The sequence below is a fragment of the Fukomys damarensis genome, unplaced genomic scaffold (assembly GCF_012274545.1).
Source record: "Fukomys damarensis isolate Sample0158 unplaced genomic scaffold, DMR_v1.0_HiC HiC_scaffold_16, whole genome shotgun sequence".
Taxonomy (NCBI): Eukaryota; Metazoa; Chordata; class Mammalia; order Rodentia; family Bathyergidae; genus Fukomys; species Fukomys damarensis.
This window is the reverse complement of record NW_022900928.1, coordinates 96,471,731-96,494,268: the sequence shown is the minus strand read 5'-3', so window position 1 is coordinate 96,494,268 and position 22,538 is coordinate 96,471,731. Positions and strand designations below refer to the sequence as shown.

Genomic DNA, 22,538 nt, shown 5'->3' with positions numbered 1-22,538 from the left:
AAAAAAAAAAAAAAAAAAAAAAAAAAAAAAAAAAAAGGCCTTATTTGTGATTAGAGGTACATTTAGTTTTCTAGTCTACTGACCTCTAATGATAGAAACATACTTTGTTTACTGGTGCAAAATATAGGAAAAAAATTGAAAACAATCAACAAATACTAAAGAATACTCTCATGTTTCTGTGTCTTTCACTAAAAAATCAAAAAAGCAAGACCAATTAAAAGTATACTTTTAATTATTTTATATTATTTCAGTAGCCAATCAACATTTTACAAGATGAAAACCCCAAAATGAATAACTTCTAATAATGGCCTTAATGTTGAAAATATCTGGCTCTTTCATATTAACAACTAACTTTAACTACAATCCCAAAGTATAAGCTCTACTATTTAAAAGATTAATGGTCAGTAGTCCCCGGAGGCTTTTTCTATTGAGCATACGTAGATTATTTGTTACTTGTACATCAAAGTAAATGTAATAGCAAAGTAGGCTTTTTGAGATTTTCTTAAAAATCTCTGCCTTTGTAAGGTGAGCAAAGTAAATCCTACAATTTTGAAGCCAACTTACTACAAATTCCAATATTTTATCAGCCAAGTGAGCTGAGGGGTACTTTTTAGAAATGGGACTCAGTTGGTAGGACTGCAAATTTTCTGGTGGGTACATTTCTAAATGCTAACTCCGGCAAACATTCTAAGTTTACATACAGTGGCACCTGGTTTGGAGGGCTCATGGATAACTCTTAGTGGGGCCTGAGGATAGCTGAGTAGGACTGAGATTTATAGGTAATATTTTCATACATAGAATATCAAGAAACTTAAAAAAAGGGTGAGGATTACTAGTATGTGTATGTAGATAGCCATGATCTTTTACAGAACAAGGACACCAAAGATAATATTTAAATGTTAAATCTGGGTAGAAGTTTTATCATTACATCATAATAAACTACCATGTGAAATATCCATGATCTCATATGAAGAAAATGGTATCTAAAATGTCTTCTAACTAGAAAACAAACTATTTTCTACGTGCCACTGATAATTTTCAACATTATAAAGCCTTACCTGCTTATCCAGGCTTCACAGTTAATAATCTACTCAGTAACATACTAACTACACTACTAAGTTGAATTATATTAGTACTGAATGACTACTATCCCATTGTGTGGATTTTCCGAGATAAAGCTGGGATGACAGTGCCAAAATCTAAAACATAATTCCTATACTCAGAGTTAAGTATCAGTCACTAATTAGCAGTAAGAGTTAGTAAATATAATTCTTTAAAGAATTTATACCAAAATATCTGTCCCAATTTTGAATCAAAATTTTAAAAATCAGTTCAAACTCAAGCCCTTGCACTTGCGAGGCAGGCGGCAGAACCATGGAGCCAAATCCCTGGCCCTATACTGGTAATTTTTCCCTTGTCTCTGAGCATAACTGAAATTATAAATCCTCAAAATTTCTGAAACAGCTAAAATATATTATACATTTTAAAGCAACTTCCTAGTTTTTATATAAAATATACATATCTCATATCAGGGAAAAAGCCAACCAACAAATCAAACAAAAAAACTACTGATAAAGAATGTAAAAAAAAAAAAAAAAAAAAGCCAAAAGTCTACTAAAAATATTGCAATAGGGGTTTTCGCTTAAAATTTTTATTTGCTTAAAAATTACAAAAACTGCTAACAAACATTAAGTCACCAACATCATCACTTAATGAATAAAATGGAATCCTGATCACAGACTCTCCTCCCACACCTTATTTATTCCCACCCTCTGAGGTTAAGAAGACCAAGAAGTAACAACAACAACAACAACAACAACAAAAACAAGATGGAAATCTTAGCTCAGAACTTTCTTGCTTTTAAAAGTTTATGACAGACAGCAAACAGAAAGCTTGCAATAGTGAGTATGTGTGAGAAGCACATTCAGAGCATTCCAGCCAGGCCAAGCAGCAATTTAGTACGGAAAACTCTCACACTTACAAACACACGCTGTGAGGGTGAGGCACAAACAGCATCTGTAGTTTATATTTAGTTTGCTTTGGGTGAAAACAAGAAAGAAGAGCCCAACTACCTCTGAACACTGGGCCAGGCTCAAAATCAAACACTATTTCACTGGGGACAGAATGTAGGAGGGGACTGGGAGTCCGGGATTGGTATTTCCGAAGACAGCGCATCAGCTGGTTCAAGGGGGCTGTTAGAAGAGAAAGAGAGGGGCAGGCAAACACAGGAAGACAGACACACAGAAGAAATGAAAGAAGTCACGGGGAATAAATAAGATGAACTGAAGCCTGCTTCACAAAATAATTCTGGTCATTTAAAAAAACTGCTAATTTTCATAAACTCCCAATGATATTTTAAAAGGTGACTCATAAAATGGACAAGAAATGCCACTTATTTTAGGTACCAAGCAGGCTGTGTTTATGACAAAGTTAACTCTACGACGCTAATATGATGGCAACATTTAAATGCTGGATGTACTGGGCAAAATTATCAAAAGCCATAGCTATAAAGACATACGAAAATCAAACTGGCAGCAACATTTAATTGGTGGGTTCACAGAATAACAAACAGAAAAAAACCCTTTGTATAACTAAGCGCTACAGTAGTTAATACTAAGTCCAGAGTATATAATGCAGGCTTAGCAATTTTAGTAGCATCACAGCTGTACAGAAATATAACAAAAGAAGGTTATACAAGGTTTACTCAATATAAATATCTTGGAATCTGGGTTTGGATATTTTGAAGATACAGAAGGGTCAAAGTGGAGAGACTAGCTCTAAGCATGATACACAGTTTTATTACAGGTCTTATTAGGCAGAAGACAGCTGAGAAGGGAGATATGGAAGACCTCCTTCAAGAAGATGCCAAGATAGTGTCAACTATGATCTCTTAGAAAACATATAGGCCCAGTTAATTTTTATAAAAAAATGTTTTCATAAGCTATTTGTCTTTGCTAGTGAATAATAAATGAAAATTCTCTAAGAAATCTCAATTCAATGTCTCTTTTGCTCATTTTATTTACTAAACAAGAGGCAACTGAGTTTTTCTATTATGGATTCATTCTATAAAATGTACATTTCATGGACTTCCAGAATGTTGAAGGGTAGTGGTTAATAAAGTCTGACAAACTGAGAAGTTGTGGCAGGCAATCCAATAATACTTCAAGAATGATTTCACAAAATTAAATTTTATCTGATACTAAGCTCAATCTTTAAGTATCAGTGGAGGCCTCCAATGCAAACTTAGGAGCTCCAGCTTTGGAGATGGTAGAAATAAAGTGAGTAAAATATTTAAGGACCTCTCCTTGGTACAGTATTTTAAAACTGTAGATCATATACTTAAGACTCTTTCATTTCCCTCATTTTCTCTACTCATGAATTAGTTAACATTTTATTAGTAATAAATGATAAATACTATTGAAAAAAATTTAGATTTTTCTCTACACATTTTTCTCTGTGTCTGTTTCATGAAAGAAGCAAATATAAAAGAGACAAGCAGCAAAGCAATTGCATTTTTCCTAGATTTTTACAAAAACTGAAATCATTACTTACCTCCATCACTACGAAACCCTTGGTCTCTAATCAAATCCTAGAAATAAATGGTAAAGTATATTTATTCAAAGCATACAGTAAGAAAGAGACAACACTGAATTTTCCACTATACATTAACAGAAAGAGTAATTTAAGACACGTGTCTTAGCATTTCTTTGCAAAACAGAGAATATGAAATTAACTAGTGTACACGATAAAAACTAAATTTTGAAGTACTTGGCAATCTAACCCTATTCTGAAAGGATCATTCAATGGTCTTGATCAAATGAAATCCATTTCAGGCCAATCAAAATGGCCAGCAATCCTTAAAGAAAATTCTACTGGCACATATTAAGAGCCATAAAAATGTTCATACCCTTTGATCCTGTAATTCCACTTCTGGGAATTTTTCCTAAGGAAATAATTCAGAAGAAAAAGATGATATGCACAAAGATGTTTAGTGCAACATTATCTGTCATACTAAAAGATAAGAAATGATTATTTTTGTATTACAGGAATTCTGACAGAATATGGTTAAGTCATAGTATATCAATTTAATGAAGTATTTATGCAGTTACCAAAACAATTCTGAAAGCTAAATCATGAAACATGTTTACAATAGAAAAAAATACAAAATTAAAAGTACACTGAATACCATCACAAAAATATGAGCGTACAAGGACACACTAGTCAAAACAACTCAAATAAGAACTTTGTTAAAATGTCTCTATTATTAAAATATAGCTTTTTACAGTAATGTTGGAAGTGGAGGAGTCTCTCCTGGCAATGCAATTTGGATCTGGATAGGCAGAACTTGGACTGATTTATTTAACGTGAATGTGCAGGATTGAGTGGCCCCAAATGTCTCTAGGCCCTTTGCAAACAGGCAGCTTCTAGCTTACTGGCTAAAATAAAGAGTATATTCTTTACAGGTATATTTCTATCATGTTCAATGTATTACATAAGGCCTTCATGTTTTACAGCATCAACAAATACTCATATAACTTCAAAGTGGTAGGCATCAGTGGTTGCGTGGTTATCAGCAACTGTAATGAGATCCTGGTAATCTCATTACCTTTCTGTGGTTTTGAGAGTTTTCAATTTTTAATTAAAACAAAACACATAATCCACAACCTCACTGAAGTGAGATATACACATGAAAAATATTTATTAAAAATATAATAAAAGTTATCAGTTTGTTGTGTAGTTACTGCTAAGTGTACTAGTGATAAGATTTTTTAGTGCTACCTGTAAGAAACTATTTGGTCACTGATGGAGCATTCAAAGGAATGTCTCTGAACTGTGGTTTGAGGAAAAGACAGGAGTGTAGAAATGCAAATGATCCAGAAGAGAAAGGTCTATTTTCTTTTTGCTGTTCCAGTTTGAAACTCACAAAAACTATGGATTAACCAAATTTGCCTTTCTCTACTGTTATAAGGTACTGCTAGTGCCAATATGAACTTACATCTTAATTTCAAATGTGTTCTTAAAGTGTCTTGATAATTTTTCTACTTGTTCTAGGTTAAACAGGATAGCCTATCACTTCAAAACTGGCTATTTCGAACTTTTCCCCACTTTCTTATATTCTTTCTCTTATATCCCTTCTGTTTAGCATGATAGAGATAAACATTAAAGAACTTTCAGTCCTGCCTATCTATATTTATACAGTAGTATTAGCTATAATTTATTAGCTGTAGTTCTTAATCTGTAGCAGGTATAAAAAGCATTTCAAACCACTACAGGAGGCAAACATTATCTACTTCAGGAATTAAGTATTTACCCAACATCACACAGTACAAAAAGAGCTATGCCCATCTTTTAATTCCCAATAACCTCAGTGGTACATCATTTCCAAGTTCAAGGAATTTTACTACGTCAAGTATTCTCTATTTTACTATCTTCAACCTCTCTTCACAGGATTCTTCCTTTCTAATTATAAATATCCTGAAGTCTCTTACATTAAAAACAACTGCTCCTTAGCCCTGTATCAAGCTACAGCTCTCCGTCATTCCTTTACAAGCAAAGCTCCTATCCTATTTCCTTGCCTGCTTTCCTGTTTCCTAAAAAATACTGATGGTACTGGGGTAGAGCCCAGGGACTTAGGCATTTAGGCAAGCACTCTATTATGGGAGCTATCCTCTGAGACCCAAAATAACATTTTAATTGCCAGAACCAATAGTCATTTCAGTCTTAATAAGACATCAACCACTACAGTTTTCCTGAAGTCCTTTTTTCTCCCTTTGATCTCAGCAATACTATCTTGTTTTTGCTATCTGGAGCTACGCTTAGGAAGAAGAGCCCATAAGGGTGACAAGAGAACAACAACCTATGCCTAAACCTCAACTATTGCACTTTCTGGCCTCTTTTTACATTTTACACTTAATTTACATTTATTGAACAATATCACTTAAATCCATGACTTTAACTGCCACAAATATGCTAATTTGCTTCTAAATCTATATCTCCTTATGTTCAACTCCTCTTGGACTTTTAAACCTCAAAGTCCCATAGATATTTTAAAGTTAGTATTTCCAAATTAAAAGTTAGCATTTTTGTTTAAATAAATCCTGTCCAGGTCTATAAGCCAGGTATCTATGAACTAGAAATTTGGGCATCAAGGTCTACACCTCTTCCATCATCTCTCCCTACTACTACACAGTATCACAGGTAACCAAAAGAAAGGAAGACCAGGTTCAAATCACTGAAGCCCACTTTAATAATGTATCAGCTGTGTGGTTTTGGGTATATTTCTTAACCTCTGTATATCTAACTTTCATAACAGTAAACAACAGCAAAGTAAAAACAATAGTACTTAACTCATGAGTTAAAACTCGGGACAAGAAACTGCCTTAAAGCACTCAGCATAATACATAGTACCTGCCACACAATAAGCACTCATAAATAGTAGCCACTTTTAAGATTCCTAAAAGTCTTACTACTAATTCACTCATTTATTGTTTCCTCCCTCAAACTTACTAATTCTTTCACCACCAATGCTACTACTAGAGTTTAAACCTTTATTACCTATTATCTGCAATACTGCAAAAGCTACATAGCTAAATGCCTTTAGATGTGGTACCCATTTGACCTATCTTCCATACTACCATCAAAGATTTTTCTAAAATATAGAGCTGACCTCTCATACTCAAAAGTGTTTCAGACTCCCTACTACTACTTTAGAGACTTTAGAATAATACCTAAAGCTTTTCAGCCTGGACTTTAACTAGTTTCATCTTCTATCATTCACCAACCTTCTGAACCCTAAACTCCTACAACATCAACTATCAATTATATCCACGTAAAGGCACTTCTATACCTTTGTACTACTTCTGTAACAAATAGCTTTCCTTCTTAATTCCCTATCTGGTGTATAAACATTCTTACTCATTCACTTTTTGCAATCTAGTTTCATTGCTATCCCTGCTGCAATATATTCCTAGATCCAGTCAGAGTTTGTTAATCTTTCTCTAAACTACCGTTCTATTTTTTGTGATTATTTATGTATACATCTGATCCATCCACTAAACTTCAACTTCCTAGAGGGCAAATATCATGTGCTAACGCATCCTTAATTTCTAACTGCTAACCCAGAGTCAAAAGTAAATCTTTTTGGTGGAACATAAATGAAGCTAAAGTTTAAAGGTTATCTTGTTAGGAATGCTAAGTCACTGAAAGTTTTGAAATACGGGAATAGATGGTAATAAAGATGTTATTAAAAATAATCTTTACAATAGCACAAAGAATGGAAATAGAAATCAATTGTGAGAAATCCATTTAGGAGGTAAATTTAGTAAGTAGTTTAAATGAAGAAATATGGGCCTAAATAGTGGTAGTGATAAATAAGACAGTTTGAGATGCCCAGGAAAAGGTAATGACCGTTTGGTTATGAGAAGGATGAAAAGATAAGATATAAAGTGATACTTCAAAAGTTCAAGGCTAAGAGACTAGGAGAACAGTGGTCACAATTAGAGAAAAAGAAAATAGTTTAAAAGGATGTTACTGTTGAAAGTAACAATGAAGGTTACAATTTTGGATGTACTCAGACCAGACCTAATGTAAAAGTATGTTTTGGGTTCTTAGTATTTCATAAACTTTTAATTTCTGCATTTCCCTTTCCTACTTCTTCCTTTGTATTCAAAGGACGTATTAGTTAAAGAAAACTGGCACCAGGAAAAAGCTAAGTAAATGACCTGCCTCCCCAAAAGGGAAAAAGTTTCATAGTAAAAAAGTGAGAAGAAAGTCTAATTTTGGACCTTATGTTGAAAAATAAAATCTATAATAAAGTTTTTCTAAAATTTAAATGATAGCTCCAACCACATGCTAATTCTTAAATACAGAATCATGTTTTTCTTGGTTATGCCAAGCTGATAACACTAACAACTGAAATTATAAATTTCATATTGATCTTTTATAGCACAATCATAATAAATTTTATAAACATTTTAGAGGACTTCATGGGTTCCGCAAAGGCCTCTATCAATCCTTTGATATTTAAACTATTTTGTTTTGTTTTTGGTACAGGGGGTCGAACTTGGGACCTTGCGCTTGCGAGGAAGGTGGCGGCACCACTGAGCTAAATCCCTGGCCCTATTTGAACCATTTTAATAAAACTTTCATAGAGATGATATCCTAAAATAGTCAGAATAACCCTGTAATTTGGCACCAGTGAAGTATTTATCAGGGAAGATTACAGACTTTTCTGGTCTCAGATTCATATAAGCCCTAGCATTTAAAATAACTATGATGAATGAAAGATGGCACTTATTTCTGATCTATATTGTAATTATAGTGGAAAAATAAAGAAATACACCTGAAATGTTTTAGTTGTAGCAACAATGGATACTTACATCAATATTAACAGGTTCTATCGTATTTATATGCACATTTGGAGCAGATGAAGACCGGTCTCGCTGCCCAAATTGATTTCGATGATCTTCATCTGCTGGTCGGAAAGGCTGTGGAATTGGAATGGATTTTGAAGGAGATGGGCTGGTGAGAATTGGGGGCCTGGAAAAATCAAGTCATTGGAAGGTAAGATTCAGAGAAACTATATACATAGAGACAATATTTAAAAATGGAAGATATAAAGATTTTCTTATTTAATATAAAAATCTTTGGAGCAGAGGAATTCCAGCAACAATGGCTGTATGAAAAGCATTAAGTTTAATAAACTAACACACTACAATGACTCCTACCAAAGCTGTGTTTCTAGAGCAGAGGGTGCAGGGATTATTAGTGATAAGAACACTGATTCTTACCCAGGAAATTCCAGGGAATCTGTGCTTACAAAATGGCTAGAAATAACCTGCATCTAGTCAACTGAAGATGCTCTTATCCATACAAAACTGATCTAGGCAGAGACTGACAACAAAATTAGCTAATGTTTTTTCTAACTTTGTATTTCTTGGTATCTGAGGTTACTACAATAAACATTTTGTGAAATATATTATAAGTTGTGTTTTGAGACTTGCATGCATTTCAGGACCTGAAAGATGCACCAGTTGCTTTACCATCAGAATTGAATGAAAATTCTGAACAATATCAAAAGATCATTTCCAAATTCAGAATATGACCTTCATAGTGCCAAAATCTTGCATTGTGAAACTTTTATCATGTCCAAGTACTGATATAAGAGACACAGAAAATCATATACTAAATACTAAAGCAAATATTTTTAAAAATTGCTTTTTTATCAAACCACCAAAGTAGGTCACAGGGTCACCTGTTTTGGTACTGCAGAAAAGTAACGAAGTCTATGCTCTCTCACTGGCTCTAAAGTGAATCTAACACAGAAAACCTGAAATTTTAAGAATAAACTGTAAGCACCTACAAAGAGTCTATATGCTCTTCAGAAAAGATACCCCCAGTTTCAAGGCAGTGAGTCACTGGGTTTGTGAGGCACAGCTGTCTTGCTGAGCTCCATCAGGGCCAATAAATGACTGCGTTCACAAAATCATTTTATATACTGGTTATCATTCTACCCTATCTCCTGCAAACTCTCAGTTATTAGGACAGAAAAACAACGTTGAGTGAATAAAAAGCCATTTGTGAGGGGCGAGGATTTGGATAGGAATGATATAGTAGGAAAAAGAACGGAGCAAAAGTTCAACAGTGACAAAAAGCCATTGAATAAAGTATCTCAACAGAATCAGAACTATATTATCAGTTTATAGTTTTACTTTTCTGAACACATTAAAGACAGGGAAAGAAATTTTGATTGTATATATTCATAGTAACTACACGAATCCATTTAGAATCGATATGCAAATAATAAAATGTCAAATTCTAAAAATGAGCCCAATTACAATTTTAGTTAACTCATCTTTTGGGAAATTAGCATGACATTTCACCCTGTTTATGCTTCCTGCTTATTGAGAAATTCTTAGATTGTGATATAGTTGCCTTTATTCTTGCCTTAGGTAGTCAAATGTCCTTTGCTAAGAAATGCTGGGTGAAGTTAATGTTTTGGGAAGTACACTGACTGCTAAACTATTTACAAGGCTGCTATTAGGTTTTAGGGCAACAGTCCAGTTTAAATCAGACTTAAAACTGGAAAAGGCCTGAACGAACTAGAACTGTAGAGGACCATGTAATAAATAACTGGTCTGGTACAGACAGAAATGGCAGTAAGTTACTCCTCAGGACTATGACAGAAGCAGCAAATTGGAACTATGCATGCAAGAGAGAATGATTCAGAAGCAAGAAAATCAAACACATGCATTTAATATGGTAAATCTCATTATTATAGCTGAATAAAAGAATGGCTATACGGTACATGAAGATGAGATTTCTGCCTATTATACAAAATCAGAGGCTAATATCACCTGGTGGGGAATGTATTCCTTGGTCCACGCTATTTAGCAGTAAGGGCAAGTATAACAATTTTAGAGAATACTTCACATTATCAAGTGTATTAAATGTCTGAACCATGTCCTAATTCTATACTTAACACAAACACTCTTCTGATTATAATATGGTTTCCCATCACCATTTTCCAAAAGAGCAGTAGGTGCTGATCCATCTAAGATAAGATATCTGACTTATATAGCTGGTATATTTCTTATTGAAATCAATTATTTGGTACTCTTAGTCTGTTTTGATTTTGTTGAATGTAAATTTATTTAGTTACTAATTCTAATCATTTGTGGGAACTGATAAAATTGAGTTTCCACACTGGGAAGTCTTTACCTAGACCAAGGCAATTTATATTCTAAGTAACTTGGCAGTAATCCAACTGGCTCCCTCCACAAAATACATGTTTATGGATCCTGCTGTATCTTTAAATCAATACAAATAAAAAATTTTAAAGTCTTTACAATTGTTTAGTAAATCACCATTAATTTAGATTTTTTTTTTGTACTGGAGATCAAATTTGGGACCTTGTGCTTTCAAGGAAGGTGGTGGAACCACTGAGCTAAATCCCCAGTCCTAGATCTCATTTTTAAGCTAGAATATTCAAAACTTTTGCAGCAGAATGACTACTTTTATTCAGTAATATGCAAATTTTAAAATTGCATCATGGTGTTCTGTAACTCTGCTCAAAGAACTGGGACCCACCATTATAAAGGGCCTGTAGTCTAGAGAATCTATCAGGAGAAAATGTCACACAGCTAAAGGATTAATTAAAAACCAAAACAAACAGTAACATTTTTATTTGATTGTCTAAAAAACACACAGCTGCATACAACTAATGATAGAGCCAGCAGGAACAAAATGATTAGCAAAGGAGGTAACTGTTACCTCCTGACAAAAGAATGTAGTGGTTGCATTTTCTAGCTGTTCCAAATGGAGAAATATGCCCACTCTTTAATACAAAAGTCTTCTGTTAATTTTTCTAACCTATGAGATATTTAGGAAGATTGGCTTCACAGAAAGTACAGATCTATAAAGCATGCCTATAATCCCAGCACTCAGAAGGCTGAGGCAGGAGGATCGCCCCAAGTTTGAGGCCAGCCAGCCTGAAATACATGGTGAGTCCCTCTCACAAAAAAAACAAGAAAGAAAGAAAGAAAGAAAGAAAGGGAGGGAAAGGGAAGGAAAGAAAAGAAAAGCTCCAGAGCATACTATCACTTAACTCATTGTTGCGGGTCCATTTTCTTCCTACCTTGAAGTTGAAATACATGATACTTTTTCATTGCTTATAAAGCCATTGCTTTATTTTCCGAAACTGACAATACTATTGATTTTTCCTTTTCCTTTTTTTTCTTTTTGTTTTTTTTTTAAGACAGGGTCTCAAGAGATTGACCTGGAACTCACTATGTAGCCCAGGTTGGTCTCAAACTCAAGTGATCCTCCTGCCTCAGCCTCCTGAGTGCTGGGATTACAGGTGTGTGCCACCATGCCCCTATATTGATATTTCTTTTGCCCTTTTGGTCTCAAACTCAAGTGATCCTCCTGCCTCAGCCTCCTGAGTGCTGGGATTACAGGTGTGTGCCACCATGCCCAGCTATATTGATTTTTCTTTTGCACTTTATGAACAACTGTCCTTCTCTGCACTGTCACTACCTCCAGGTCAGGACCTCATTGTCTGCCAGCCTTCACTACGTAGTTGCCATTCCTCACTTAGACTTTTTTCTATCAGTCCATCTGTAGTTCACTGCTACATGATTCTTTCTTTAAAACCATTTTCATCAGGCTAGTAATCTGCTTGAAAACCTTTGCTTTTCCCTTCTTGTGTCAAGCAAATTCTAATACTCTCTGTAATTGGGTTTTACACATGGTACTTCTTAATTCAGTCAAGCCTTTCTTCACTAGCTCTTTAATTATGCCACTTTTCCATCTCCTATAGCCAAACTTTCATTTCCTATGCTCACTCAGACTCTAGTCTAGTTCAGATCCCATCTTCTTTATTAAATTTTCTTGCTCTTTTCTCTCTTTATTCTATTTTCTATAAAAATGAAAATTATGTATATTCTTATCACATAGTTTAATATATTCCACCATAAACTGTAGCTTATAAAGCTTAAAAAATTATTTACCATTGTTTCATATGTTCATACTACTTTTATATATCGAAGCCACACACTTCCATATCTAATATTACCTAATAAAATGATAAACACAAGGTAGCAACTCAAAATTATCTGTTTTTGTTTTTTTTTAGGATGGGTCCTGAAACAATCTATGCTATTTTAATCCCATTTCTGTATCAGAAAGTTGTGACAAAATAAGTTATTTGGGGAAAAAATCGTTAATTTAACAAATCAAGTGTTGGAAAGGTTTGTAAATTAACCAAAAGATCCAAAAGAAAGCATTTCAAACAGCACATCACTATACAGTGGGAGTGAAATCATACCCAATGGATTCTGAGGGGGGTGCAGAAGGGGATGATCCAGATGTAAGGGTGGTCTCTGCTAAGGAAGCCTCCTCCTGTGGTATTGGGTGATGTTCAAAGAACTTGGAGACAAACAGCAAACTGTGAGGCAAAAACAAAACAAAACAAAACAAACCTAACTTGTGTAAAACCCAGAAGCACCAGAATGACAGAATACATAGTTAATGGAAAAATAAGGAATCAAATTCCATTTCCAGAAACAATTGCTAAATTCAATTAACTGTATTTTTGTCTAAAGGCTTATTAAAACAATTATATTGTACTTTCAAAGGGAAGCTCCAACTCTAAAGCTAATTGTTCTCTTCTGTAAATTTCTACATATTAGAGGGGGAAAACCATGCTTCGTGGTTAAAGCACTAGAAGAAAAAAGTATTGCCAAGTTAGACTACATCACTATAATTTAAAGTACAGTTAAATTGTTTGCTGAAGTAATCAGGAAAAATAAGATCTTAAGAATAGCAGCAACAACACTGACAGAAAAAGTTATGACAGACTCAGTCTAACCTATTAGAAAAACTCTGGTTTAAAGCAAAAATATATATATTTTTTGGTACCAGGGGTCAAACTGAGGACCGTGTGCTTTCAAGGCAAGCGGTGGCACCCCTGAGCTAAATCCCCAGCAGCAAAAATAAACTTTATAAAGAAACTGAGTACTATGATTTTATATTTTACTCTCATATAAAATGAAGGAAGAGGGCTGAAGGTGAGGGTGAGAAAGAGAAAGAACATAAACATAATTTGGAAAATAGAGACAGAATCAGATACCCTCATCTGCAATCTAAAAATGCAATAATCCCCTTCTGGGTATAGTGGCACACGCCTGTAATCCCAGCACTTGGGAGGCTGAGGCAGGAGGATCACTGTGAGTTGGAGAACAGTTTAGGCTACGTAGTGAGTTCCAGGTCAGTCTCAGCCACATAGTGAGACCCTGTCTCAAAAAACTAAAAAAACAAAAACAAAAACAACCCCCCAACCCAAAAAACAAACAAAAACCCCCAAAACAAAAACAATCCATTTAATTGAAATGACAAAGCATCCCCTCTCAAAAACTGTCCAAAAGTCATTTCTATGGAATAGGTATCTTTATTAATTGAAAGAGAATCTAAAATATAAATTAAATGTACAGCTGGACCAAAATTACAATTTGGGAGAGAAATGCTGGCTATACTACATGTTACTCTCTGACCATATTTTAAAAAATTCTCTGTAGTATCTACTGGAGAGAACCTCTTTATTTACTTGTAGGACATAGTGGCTTCACACTATGAAACTTTAAAAGTAAAATGGTAGACAGAAAAGAGGTTCTTCTGGGTTACTTACTCAAGCTGGTCATAATTAACACACATCAGAGGAACCTCTGTACTACAGCGCTGGTGAAATTTATAACCACATGTTTGACAGCGGAAACCCTGGAACAGCAGCTTTCGACAAAAGTCACAAAATGCTAAGGTGAAAAAAGTTTTCCGTACCTGCAAAGCAAAAAAATCAAAGAGGCTTTAAAAAATGTGCAAGAATCTCTTTGGAAATCAACATGTTTACTCTCTTGTTTAAGTAACAATTTTAAATATATTTATATCATAAAACTATCAATACAAAAAAACCCACCAAAACGAAAAACACCAGGGAGTTTGAGATAGTAGATGGGCCAACCATTTTTATCTCCTATCCCAACATCTGAATTAAAAACTCAGAAGTCAAGATGAGAGACAAAGACTAACAACTGATTTCAAGCCTGACTACATGAAAGGAGAAAAGAAGGGAATACAAGGAAAAGGAAGGTGAAAGAAGTATATGATTTAATTATTGTACAAAGAGCAGAGAAAAGCAATACTAACTAGCATTGATGGAACAAGAAATAAAGGTACACTTGTATTATTTAAAGTTATAAAGGTCTTCAATAAAAGGATTGAAAAAAGAAAAGTCGGATGTGGTAGCAACATCCCTATAATCCTAGCACTCTGAGAGGCTGAGGCAGGAGGACTGGAAGATTAAGCCCAGTCTGAGAAACTCAGTGATTTAGCAGGATAATTTTAAAGGGCTGAGGATGTAGTTTAGTGAGAAGGCTCTGAGCTCTGAGCTTATTCCCCACTAACATATACACAGAAAAAAAATAAATGGGTAGGGAAGGGCTATAATGCTATGAATAAGAGGGTTTCTAATGGAATCAGGGATCAATACTTGATGTTTAAAGTTGACAAAGAAAGAAATTTTAGCTAAAAATAATAACACATCATGAGGCCAAGGCAAAAGAATCAGCGCGAGTTCGAGGCCAGCCTAGGCTACATGGTGAGTTCAAAGCCAGCCTGAACGGAACAGAGAGACCCTGTCTGAAAACAAACAAAAGTCAATAATACAAAAATAATCACACAATGAGCTTAAAACCGAAACTAATAAAAATTAATGAATTTTCTCTGGAGGAGATTAAAGGAGGGAAGCCAGGATAAAAGGACAGAAGGGAAGAGGGAAAGAACATAAACATAACATTATAAAATAGGTGATAGAATCAGAATCCCTCATCTTTGGTCCAAGGACATAATGATTAACAACTGAAATGGCACTCACTTCTTCCAAAAACTATCTGAAAATAGTTTCTATAGGTTGATGGTCTTCATTAATTAAAAGAGAATCTATACAATAAATGTACAGCTGAACCAGAATTACAATTTGAGAAAGCAGTGATGACTATACTACATGTTACCACACCTTTAAAAACTTTTAACACACTTGACAGAAAACTCCCCAGACTTGAAGACACATGCATTTCATATTATGAAAATATAAATGTAAAGTGGTAGAGAGGAGAATTTATTACTTCTTCAAGGTAACATACATCAATACACATAACACACATTAGAAACGATGCTAATGAAATTTATAATCAGCATTAGAAGCCAGCAAGAGATCGTACCGATATAATTACTCATTATAAGCCCTTCGGCACTACTTTGAAAACCACTGATATATATTGTTTGGGAAAAAGTATAAAAATATTTATAAAAGATAAAACTATTAAGTAATTGGATGAAAATCAGAACCGAAAAACTATAAGAGAAAAACAAATCACCTAAAAGACAATAAAAACTTTTAACAAACTATCAATTTTGTTAGAGGATTAGAATATCCAGACCATCAAAATTTGTTTTAAACATTTCTTTATGCGAAACTTAAAAGACAACCTATAAAAAGTCCACGTCAAAGAGCAAGTGATCATATAAACAGAATGGTGTAGGGAGAAATCTATCTTACCAAATCCAGAAACTGTTTCAAAACAGAAAACTATTTAACTGTTTACTTGTTCTGGAAATATAATAAGCAGAACAACAGAAAACACTGAATAAAGAAATACCAAACTCTTAACAATAGTTATTTCTTAGTGATGAGAACACAGTTGATTCCTATTTCATACTTTGTTGTATAATTTCAATCATCTCCATGTTTAAAAGTTTTAATCATAAATATATTTTACAATAATACAAAAGATAGTTTTTGGAAGAAGTGAGTGTCATGACCCAATATACCTGTAGTTATATAACAACATTTATCCAGCTATATTAATATACATTACAGTTTTTCAAGCTATTCTATTACATGTAAATATTTTCATGAAACAAGAAACTGATTTAAACACCAAAATTCTACTTTCATTAAACATATTTAACGGAAAAAATAGTTATTAAAAATGTTTCACCAAGAAAATTATATCCTGACATAGTGATTCTGGGTTTTTGAGGACATATATGTGGCTTTTAAAGTGTATTTTTCTTCTCCCCTTTTTCTATGTATTACTTTCAGGGTATGTGAAAAAGGCAAATGCTTGTTTCTAGTTTTGTTCCTTTTCCATTTGTCTCTGTACATGAAATGAAAAAATACCTTCGTTAATGTTTTTATGTGGCCATTATCAAACTAAACATTTTTTAATACTGTTGGAAGAACCTCAGGAAACAAAGCATAAAAAAGTGTAAAATGTTTCCACAGGTATCTACATTTTTAATTCATCTCATCTTTTTTCTGATCATTCATACTTCTACTCACCTGATAATCTGTTCAGTTTAAGAAGCCCTCAGTTTCTCTTTCTTAATTTACTCAACTGCCTTCCTTCCTGCCACTGATCTATGTTTGAAAACTCTGTGTAACTTGTTGTGTATATAATGGAGGAAAAAAGAGAGACAAGAAAGAGGCGACAAAAAGCATGGAAGTAGGGAAAGGAGCACAACATCTGAGGGGAAAAATATGTAGTCATGCATCTGAGTGTAAATTTGAAGCAACATGTTTACACTGGTGAGGATATGTTTTTTTATAAAGTTGTGTGTATCTTCTGGGTCATAGCTTATGTTTAGTCTGGAATCTGAACATATCTAAACATGTATGGTAAAATAATGAGAAGTTCCAGCGGCACTTAGCTTAAACTAGTTTCTATCAAATGAAAAAACAGGAAAAAAGACTCAAGGAGAGAGCAATACTTAGCTACTCCACATTCCTCTTCTATCACCCTATGCTTCACAAACACACACAAGTGTGTCAGTTATGTATGCAGAAAGATTCTGCTTAGCCCTATAATGATAAGATTTAAAATATTTAAAATTAATATACCAACATCCTATTCTTTTATTATATTATAAATAAATAAATTTATATTTTTAGTTTTTCGAGACAGCGTCTTGCTATGTAGTTGAGGCTGGCCTCAAACTCAGAGCAATTCTCCCATCTCAGCCTTCTAAGCCCTGGGATTACAGGCATGTGCCACCATGCCCAGCTTTTTTCCTGTTCTTTTACAACAGATTAACTTTATTAGTTAGGTGTACTGACAGGAGGAAGTCCATAATATACTGCTGAATTTTTTAAAAAATGAGGAATATCACACAACATGACTCAATTTTTGATTTAAGAAAGGTAATGGAAAATAATGGAGGGAAGAAAGAAAAAAATAAAAAAAACTTTTACAGGTACAAGCATGTTTGTGTATACTGAAAAAAGTTTGGAAGAGTACACAATAATCTATTAAAGCAAGGAATTTTCATTTTTTTACTTGACATACTTTTACACCATTCAAAACTGTTTGCTTTTAGTAATAAACATATATTGCTTTATTTTTAAAGTTAAAAAGAAAGCATAAGGATTAAAACTTTTTAAGTACAAGTTTTTAAAGAACAAAACTGATTTTCAACTTAGGTAAAATGTCAACTACAAAATTACTCATCCATATTTCATATTATGTAAAAATACATTCATGAAAACGCAAACATTTTTGATATTGCAAAAATGTAAAGATACATACAAAATTGTGTGTTGTAAGTGGAACATTCTCCAACACTTCTACATGCAATTCCTCTCCGGTAAGCCAAGAAATATCAGTGTCCCAGCCAATTGGTTTCTTCTCTCTGAAAAAGACATAAGCCTTTCTTGATTATCATACCTAAAAATATTCACATACCTCATGCTGAAAACATGAAAACTGGTTAATGAGGGGCTAGTAATAGGGAGGTTTGGCTCCCTGATCTTCCATCATTAGAAATCTCAATGGCAATAAATTAATTTTTAAGTTTACCCCAAATAAATGTATCAGTCTTGGACAAACAGCAGGGTAAAGAGATGTACTCTTTTCTTCAAGTCAGCTCCAGAAAAGACCTACAACAGCAAAAAATGGGTTGTTCCTGGGGTCCCCATAAAAAACAAAAAACAAAAAAGAAACACAAATATGGACATCACTATCAATTCAGAAAAAAAGAGTACTGAAGATACAAAATGTCCCAAGACCTGATTCAAAATTTGGTTTCAAAATTCCGAAGTCTTGGAACAAATGTTAGACATTTTATGAAAGAAAAATAGTCCAAAACAAAATGTGAATTTTGATAAAAGTTCTGTGAAACTATGAGTTTGTATTAAAAACAAGAGGAGTGGGTAAGTATATACTACCCAAATATATCATATTCTAAATGGTTGAAAAATGGTAAAAATCTCAAACTTCAATGAAGTCATTTGATCTGAGTAACACACTACAGTCACACAACATTATCAATGGCCTATAAGATTTCTCTAGGCTTAGTATTAATTAATTAATTTGGGGGGTATTAGTATTAATCTGAATTTTTTTCCTAAAGTTGATTTTCAGCTCTCTGGGAATGGGTGATTCCTAGAGAAAACCATGAAACTTACTGTCAGATTTTTTTTTCTTTTTAAACAAAATTTCACAACACATACAAACCATACCCATCCTGAATTCTGTAAACAGCACAGCACTCTGGGATAAGACCTCTCATCATCAATGCTTTCTTTAGACTGTCTCGGACTGTAACTCCACACCTTGCAGGTACCTATGGTATCATAAATACACATAAGAGGTAAAGGGAATAGCTTTTCTTTCACATCATTAAAAAAGAAACTCAATAATTTATTTTTAAAACACCTCTAAAAATGTCATACCGATCACTAGGTCAATGCAACATCAACTCTGTATCTCACTTTCTAGCAAAGGGAAATTATAATCCAATAACTATTATTATTCACCAGTTTAGAAGGAGATTTATTTTGGTCTTTTACTAAAATTATGAAGTATTTTTAAATATGAAAACCAAAATAGTACCCACTATAATGTACACACCATTAAGAAATAATAGCTGTCAACATTTAAAGCAAAATCAATTTTGATCCAACACTGTTCAAAGCCGAAAACTCTGTAATCTTTTAATCACAATGATGGTCCTTACTGATTGACATCTTACTGACCCCTAACCTTGGTCTTAATATGCATAAGTGATACATGTTGTTTAGTTGTGTAGTACCTGTATTTTTCTGGGTTCCTGCCCTTTAGAAATCTACACATGGAACTAGAGAAGCTATCAATCAAGGGTTACTTCACCTTCAGGCTACAGATGACGTCAACTGGCTAATCAGTTTCCTATATTTCCAGGAATAGCAATTGGCCCGGGCTACACATACACACAATCTCTTCGTGTGTGTGTGTGTGTGTGTGTGTGTGTGTGTGTGTGTGTGTGTGTGTGTGTGTCTGTCTGTCTTTGTTTCTCTCTGTAAACACACAAGTTCTTCCCTAAACTGAAACTTAGGCACTGGCTGAGACAAGTTCCCAGTCCTGCTGTAGTTGCCACATGCCAAGATGACTCAAATCTGGAGTGCTAGGTGGCCACCCGTCTCACTACGCTGAGAAAATCTGGCTATAGAATAAAGCTAACACAGGGAGAAGTACAGATGACACCAGAGCAAGGAAGGACAAAGGAAAGGAGAGAGACAATTATCCCTATGCCTGGCTTTTCCCTTGTCTAATCTCCCTGGGTGAATCTGACAAGAACTAAAAGACAGGCAGTGGAAAAAGTACATGGGTAGTTTTTATTGGAGGAGGTTTGCAAGATAGGAGGGGATGTGTTAATTACAATAAAATTAACCATATCATTTCTTTCAATAACTTTAAAGTATTTAACAACCCAAGAGTTCCCAAAGAAACTGGGAATTTCTATGCATGAGAAAAAAATAGGATATAGGTAAATATAAAACCCCTGAATTTAAGTAGTGCATCAAAGAGAGGACAATCTAGAAAGTGTAGTTAGAACTGTGATTGGAAAATACAAGAGTCAGACTTTAGCTCATACAGCCATTAAAACTATCCAGCCACAACAGTGTGAAATTTTGTCATGAGGGAGAGGGCTCATCATCAGACACATTCAAGAAGTAACTGAGATGGTACAGCTGGTCATTATTCACAGGAGTCCATATTTGTGCATTTGTCTGCGTGCTAAAATTTATTTATAATTCCAAAATTAATATTTGTATTGGTTTTGCAGCTATGAGCAGAGCAGTGAAAATTTATGATGCCTGATGTAGGTTCCTTCCAGCAGGCAATGAACAAGGCAGCACTCTGTTGTCAACTTCCATAGTACATGCAAATATCACACCCATAGACCATTTAGTACCGCCACATTCTTTCTAATTTTGTGCTTTTTTGTTTAAAATACTTTCCTAGAACAGTGCTCTAGTGCTTTTTGGTGCTCTTAAGTACAAGAGCGAAGTCATGTGCCTGGTAGAGAAGTAATAAATATTAGGGAAACTTCAGTCATGAGCTACAGAGATGTCAGCCATGAATTAAATGTTAACAAATCAGCAATATATAGAAAATAAGGGGTCTTTAAACATAAACACATATAAAACAAGGTTCTGTACAGATTAACTGATGAAAACATGACCAGAGGCTCACAGGAAACTATTCTGAGTTCACAGGATTTGAAGGCCAATCGAGGGGAATGGAATGACCATAAGGTGGCAGTAGCACACATGAAGTTTAGGTGGATGATGCTGTGACAGACTTGCATGCAGTGGAGATTTGACTGTCCAGAGGCTAGCTAGGGCCAAAGAACACCAGGGGAGACAGTCAGGACATAGGGCCTTCTGTGTCTAGATAAGGCTGTTTAATGGCCTGGCAGGGAGTCTCCAGGTGAAAGAACTCCAAAGAACAAGAGCAGCTTGGAGTTAATAGCTCTGCCATTGAGCTCATCTATGGCTGGCAGATGTTGGGTGTAAAGCAGTTTTGTGGGGGTGGCAAAGGAGGTAGGCTCTCAATGACTAAAATTCTTTTTGGAAGGGTTATGCTTAAAATAATCAGATGTATTAAAAAACAGGAGCAGGCACACTTTTATGTTAACTGATAACAGTCTGCTGTGAAGAAATAAACAAGGGGCCAACACACAGAGGCTATTTCTAGCTCATTTATGTAACAGTTACCTATTTCCCTTAGGAATAATGGATCAGTATTCATTAATTTAGCATTTGCAGCAAAGTTATAGAATGTAACTACTGTGAATAATGAAAACTGGCTGTACTTTCAAGAAATAATGAATTGAAAAGTTCACTCTTTCCCTCTGTCACTCATCTGCCCACACTAATGCAGAACCCTACCCTTAGTTTTAAATTCTAGTCTATCTCATTCCATGTCACCACAGAAATCTATCTAGAGAAAGTATTATTAACTTTGTGTAATGGCTGAGAATTGGATGAAAGCCTCAGACACGATCTCTGAAACACATCTCAGAGAGTTCATGCAAAGTGAATCCCCTGAACTCAGCACTGAACCCATTCTAAGATACAATATCAAATTTCATTAGTGTGTTTAAAATATTATATACAGGGCAAGATTCAAATTCCATACTGTGGCACAAAAGGTCATTAATAATGGCCTCGGCCTGCTATCCACCCCTCTACTTGATAGGCAATTTCCTTCATGCACTCTAGTAATAGGCTCCAAATATTTAGCTTCCCAATTTTATAATTTATCTTAATGTCAAATCTTCTTTCAGGACTGATAACTAATCACAGTATTGTTTTCAAGAAAAAACGTGATATAATATATTTACAATATGGCCTTTAAGTACAACAAAGAGGTAGCCTATACTACAAAAGTCTTAAGGTATGAGCACGTTTAGAGTTGAGTCTGTCCCTTGATCATGCTGGATGTGAATGGCAAAGAACTAGTAACCACAAGACTCACAAGGGTAACATCTTACTGTTAAACTGCTGTCTTGATCACATAAAAATAAAAACTCCAGTTAATTAATTACTTCATTAGCAATTGAGGTGAGTTAAGACAGTCTCCCTATATAGTTCAGGCTAGCCTTGCACTCACTATGTAGCCCAGGTTAGCCTTGAACTTATAATCATATGTTAGCCTCCT

At 34.4% G+C, this 22,538-nt stretch overlaps 1 protein-coding gene across 7 annotated transcripts in view; it reads right to left on the bottom strand.

Annotated features, from left to right (window-relative positions):
- Positions 1-22,538, bottom strand: part of Braf (B-Raf proto-oncogene, serine/threonine kinase) — a 158,761-nt gene that overhangs the window by 53,199 nt on the left and 83,024 nt on the right. For 4 of the 7 annotated variants that reach the window (XM_033764498.1, XM_033764500.1, XM_033764501.1 and 1 more), the window contains exons 4-10: positions 19,073-19,176; positions 18,141-18,243; positions 14,186-14,334; positions 12,827-12,946; positions 8,379-8,538; positions 3,908-3,943; positions 3,553-3,589 (exon numbers count right to left, since the gene is read on the bottom strand). In XM_033764498.1, the coding sequence (XP_033620389.1) occupies positions 3,553-3,589; positions 3,908-3,943; positions 8,379-8,538; positions 12,827-12,946; positions 14,186-14,334; positions 18,141-18,243; positions 19,073-19,176 (709 nt within the window). Of the gene's footprint in view, positions 1-2,072; positions 2,193-3,552; positions 3,590-3,907; positions 3,944-8,378; positions 8,539-12,826; positions 12,947-14,185; positions 14,335-18,140; positions 18,244-19,072; positions 19,177-22,538 lie in introns of all 7 variants that reach the window. The other 3 variants (XM_010631655.3, XM_010631656.2, XM_033764502.1) reach the window with 2 other exon arrangements.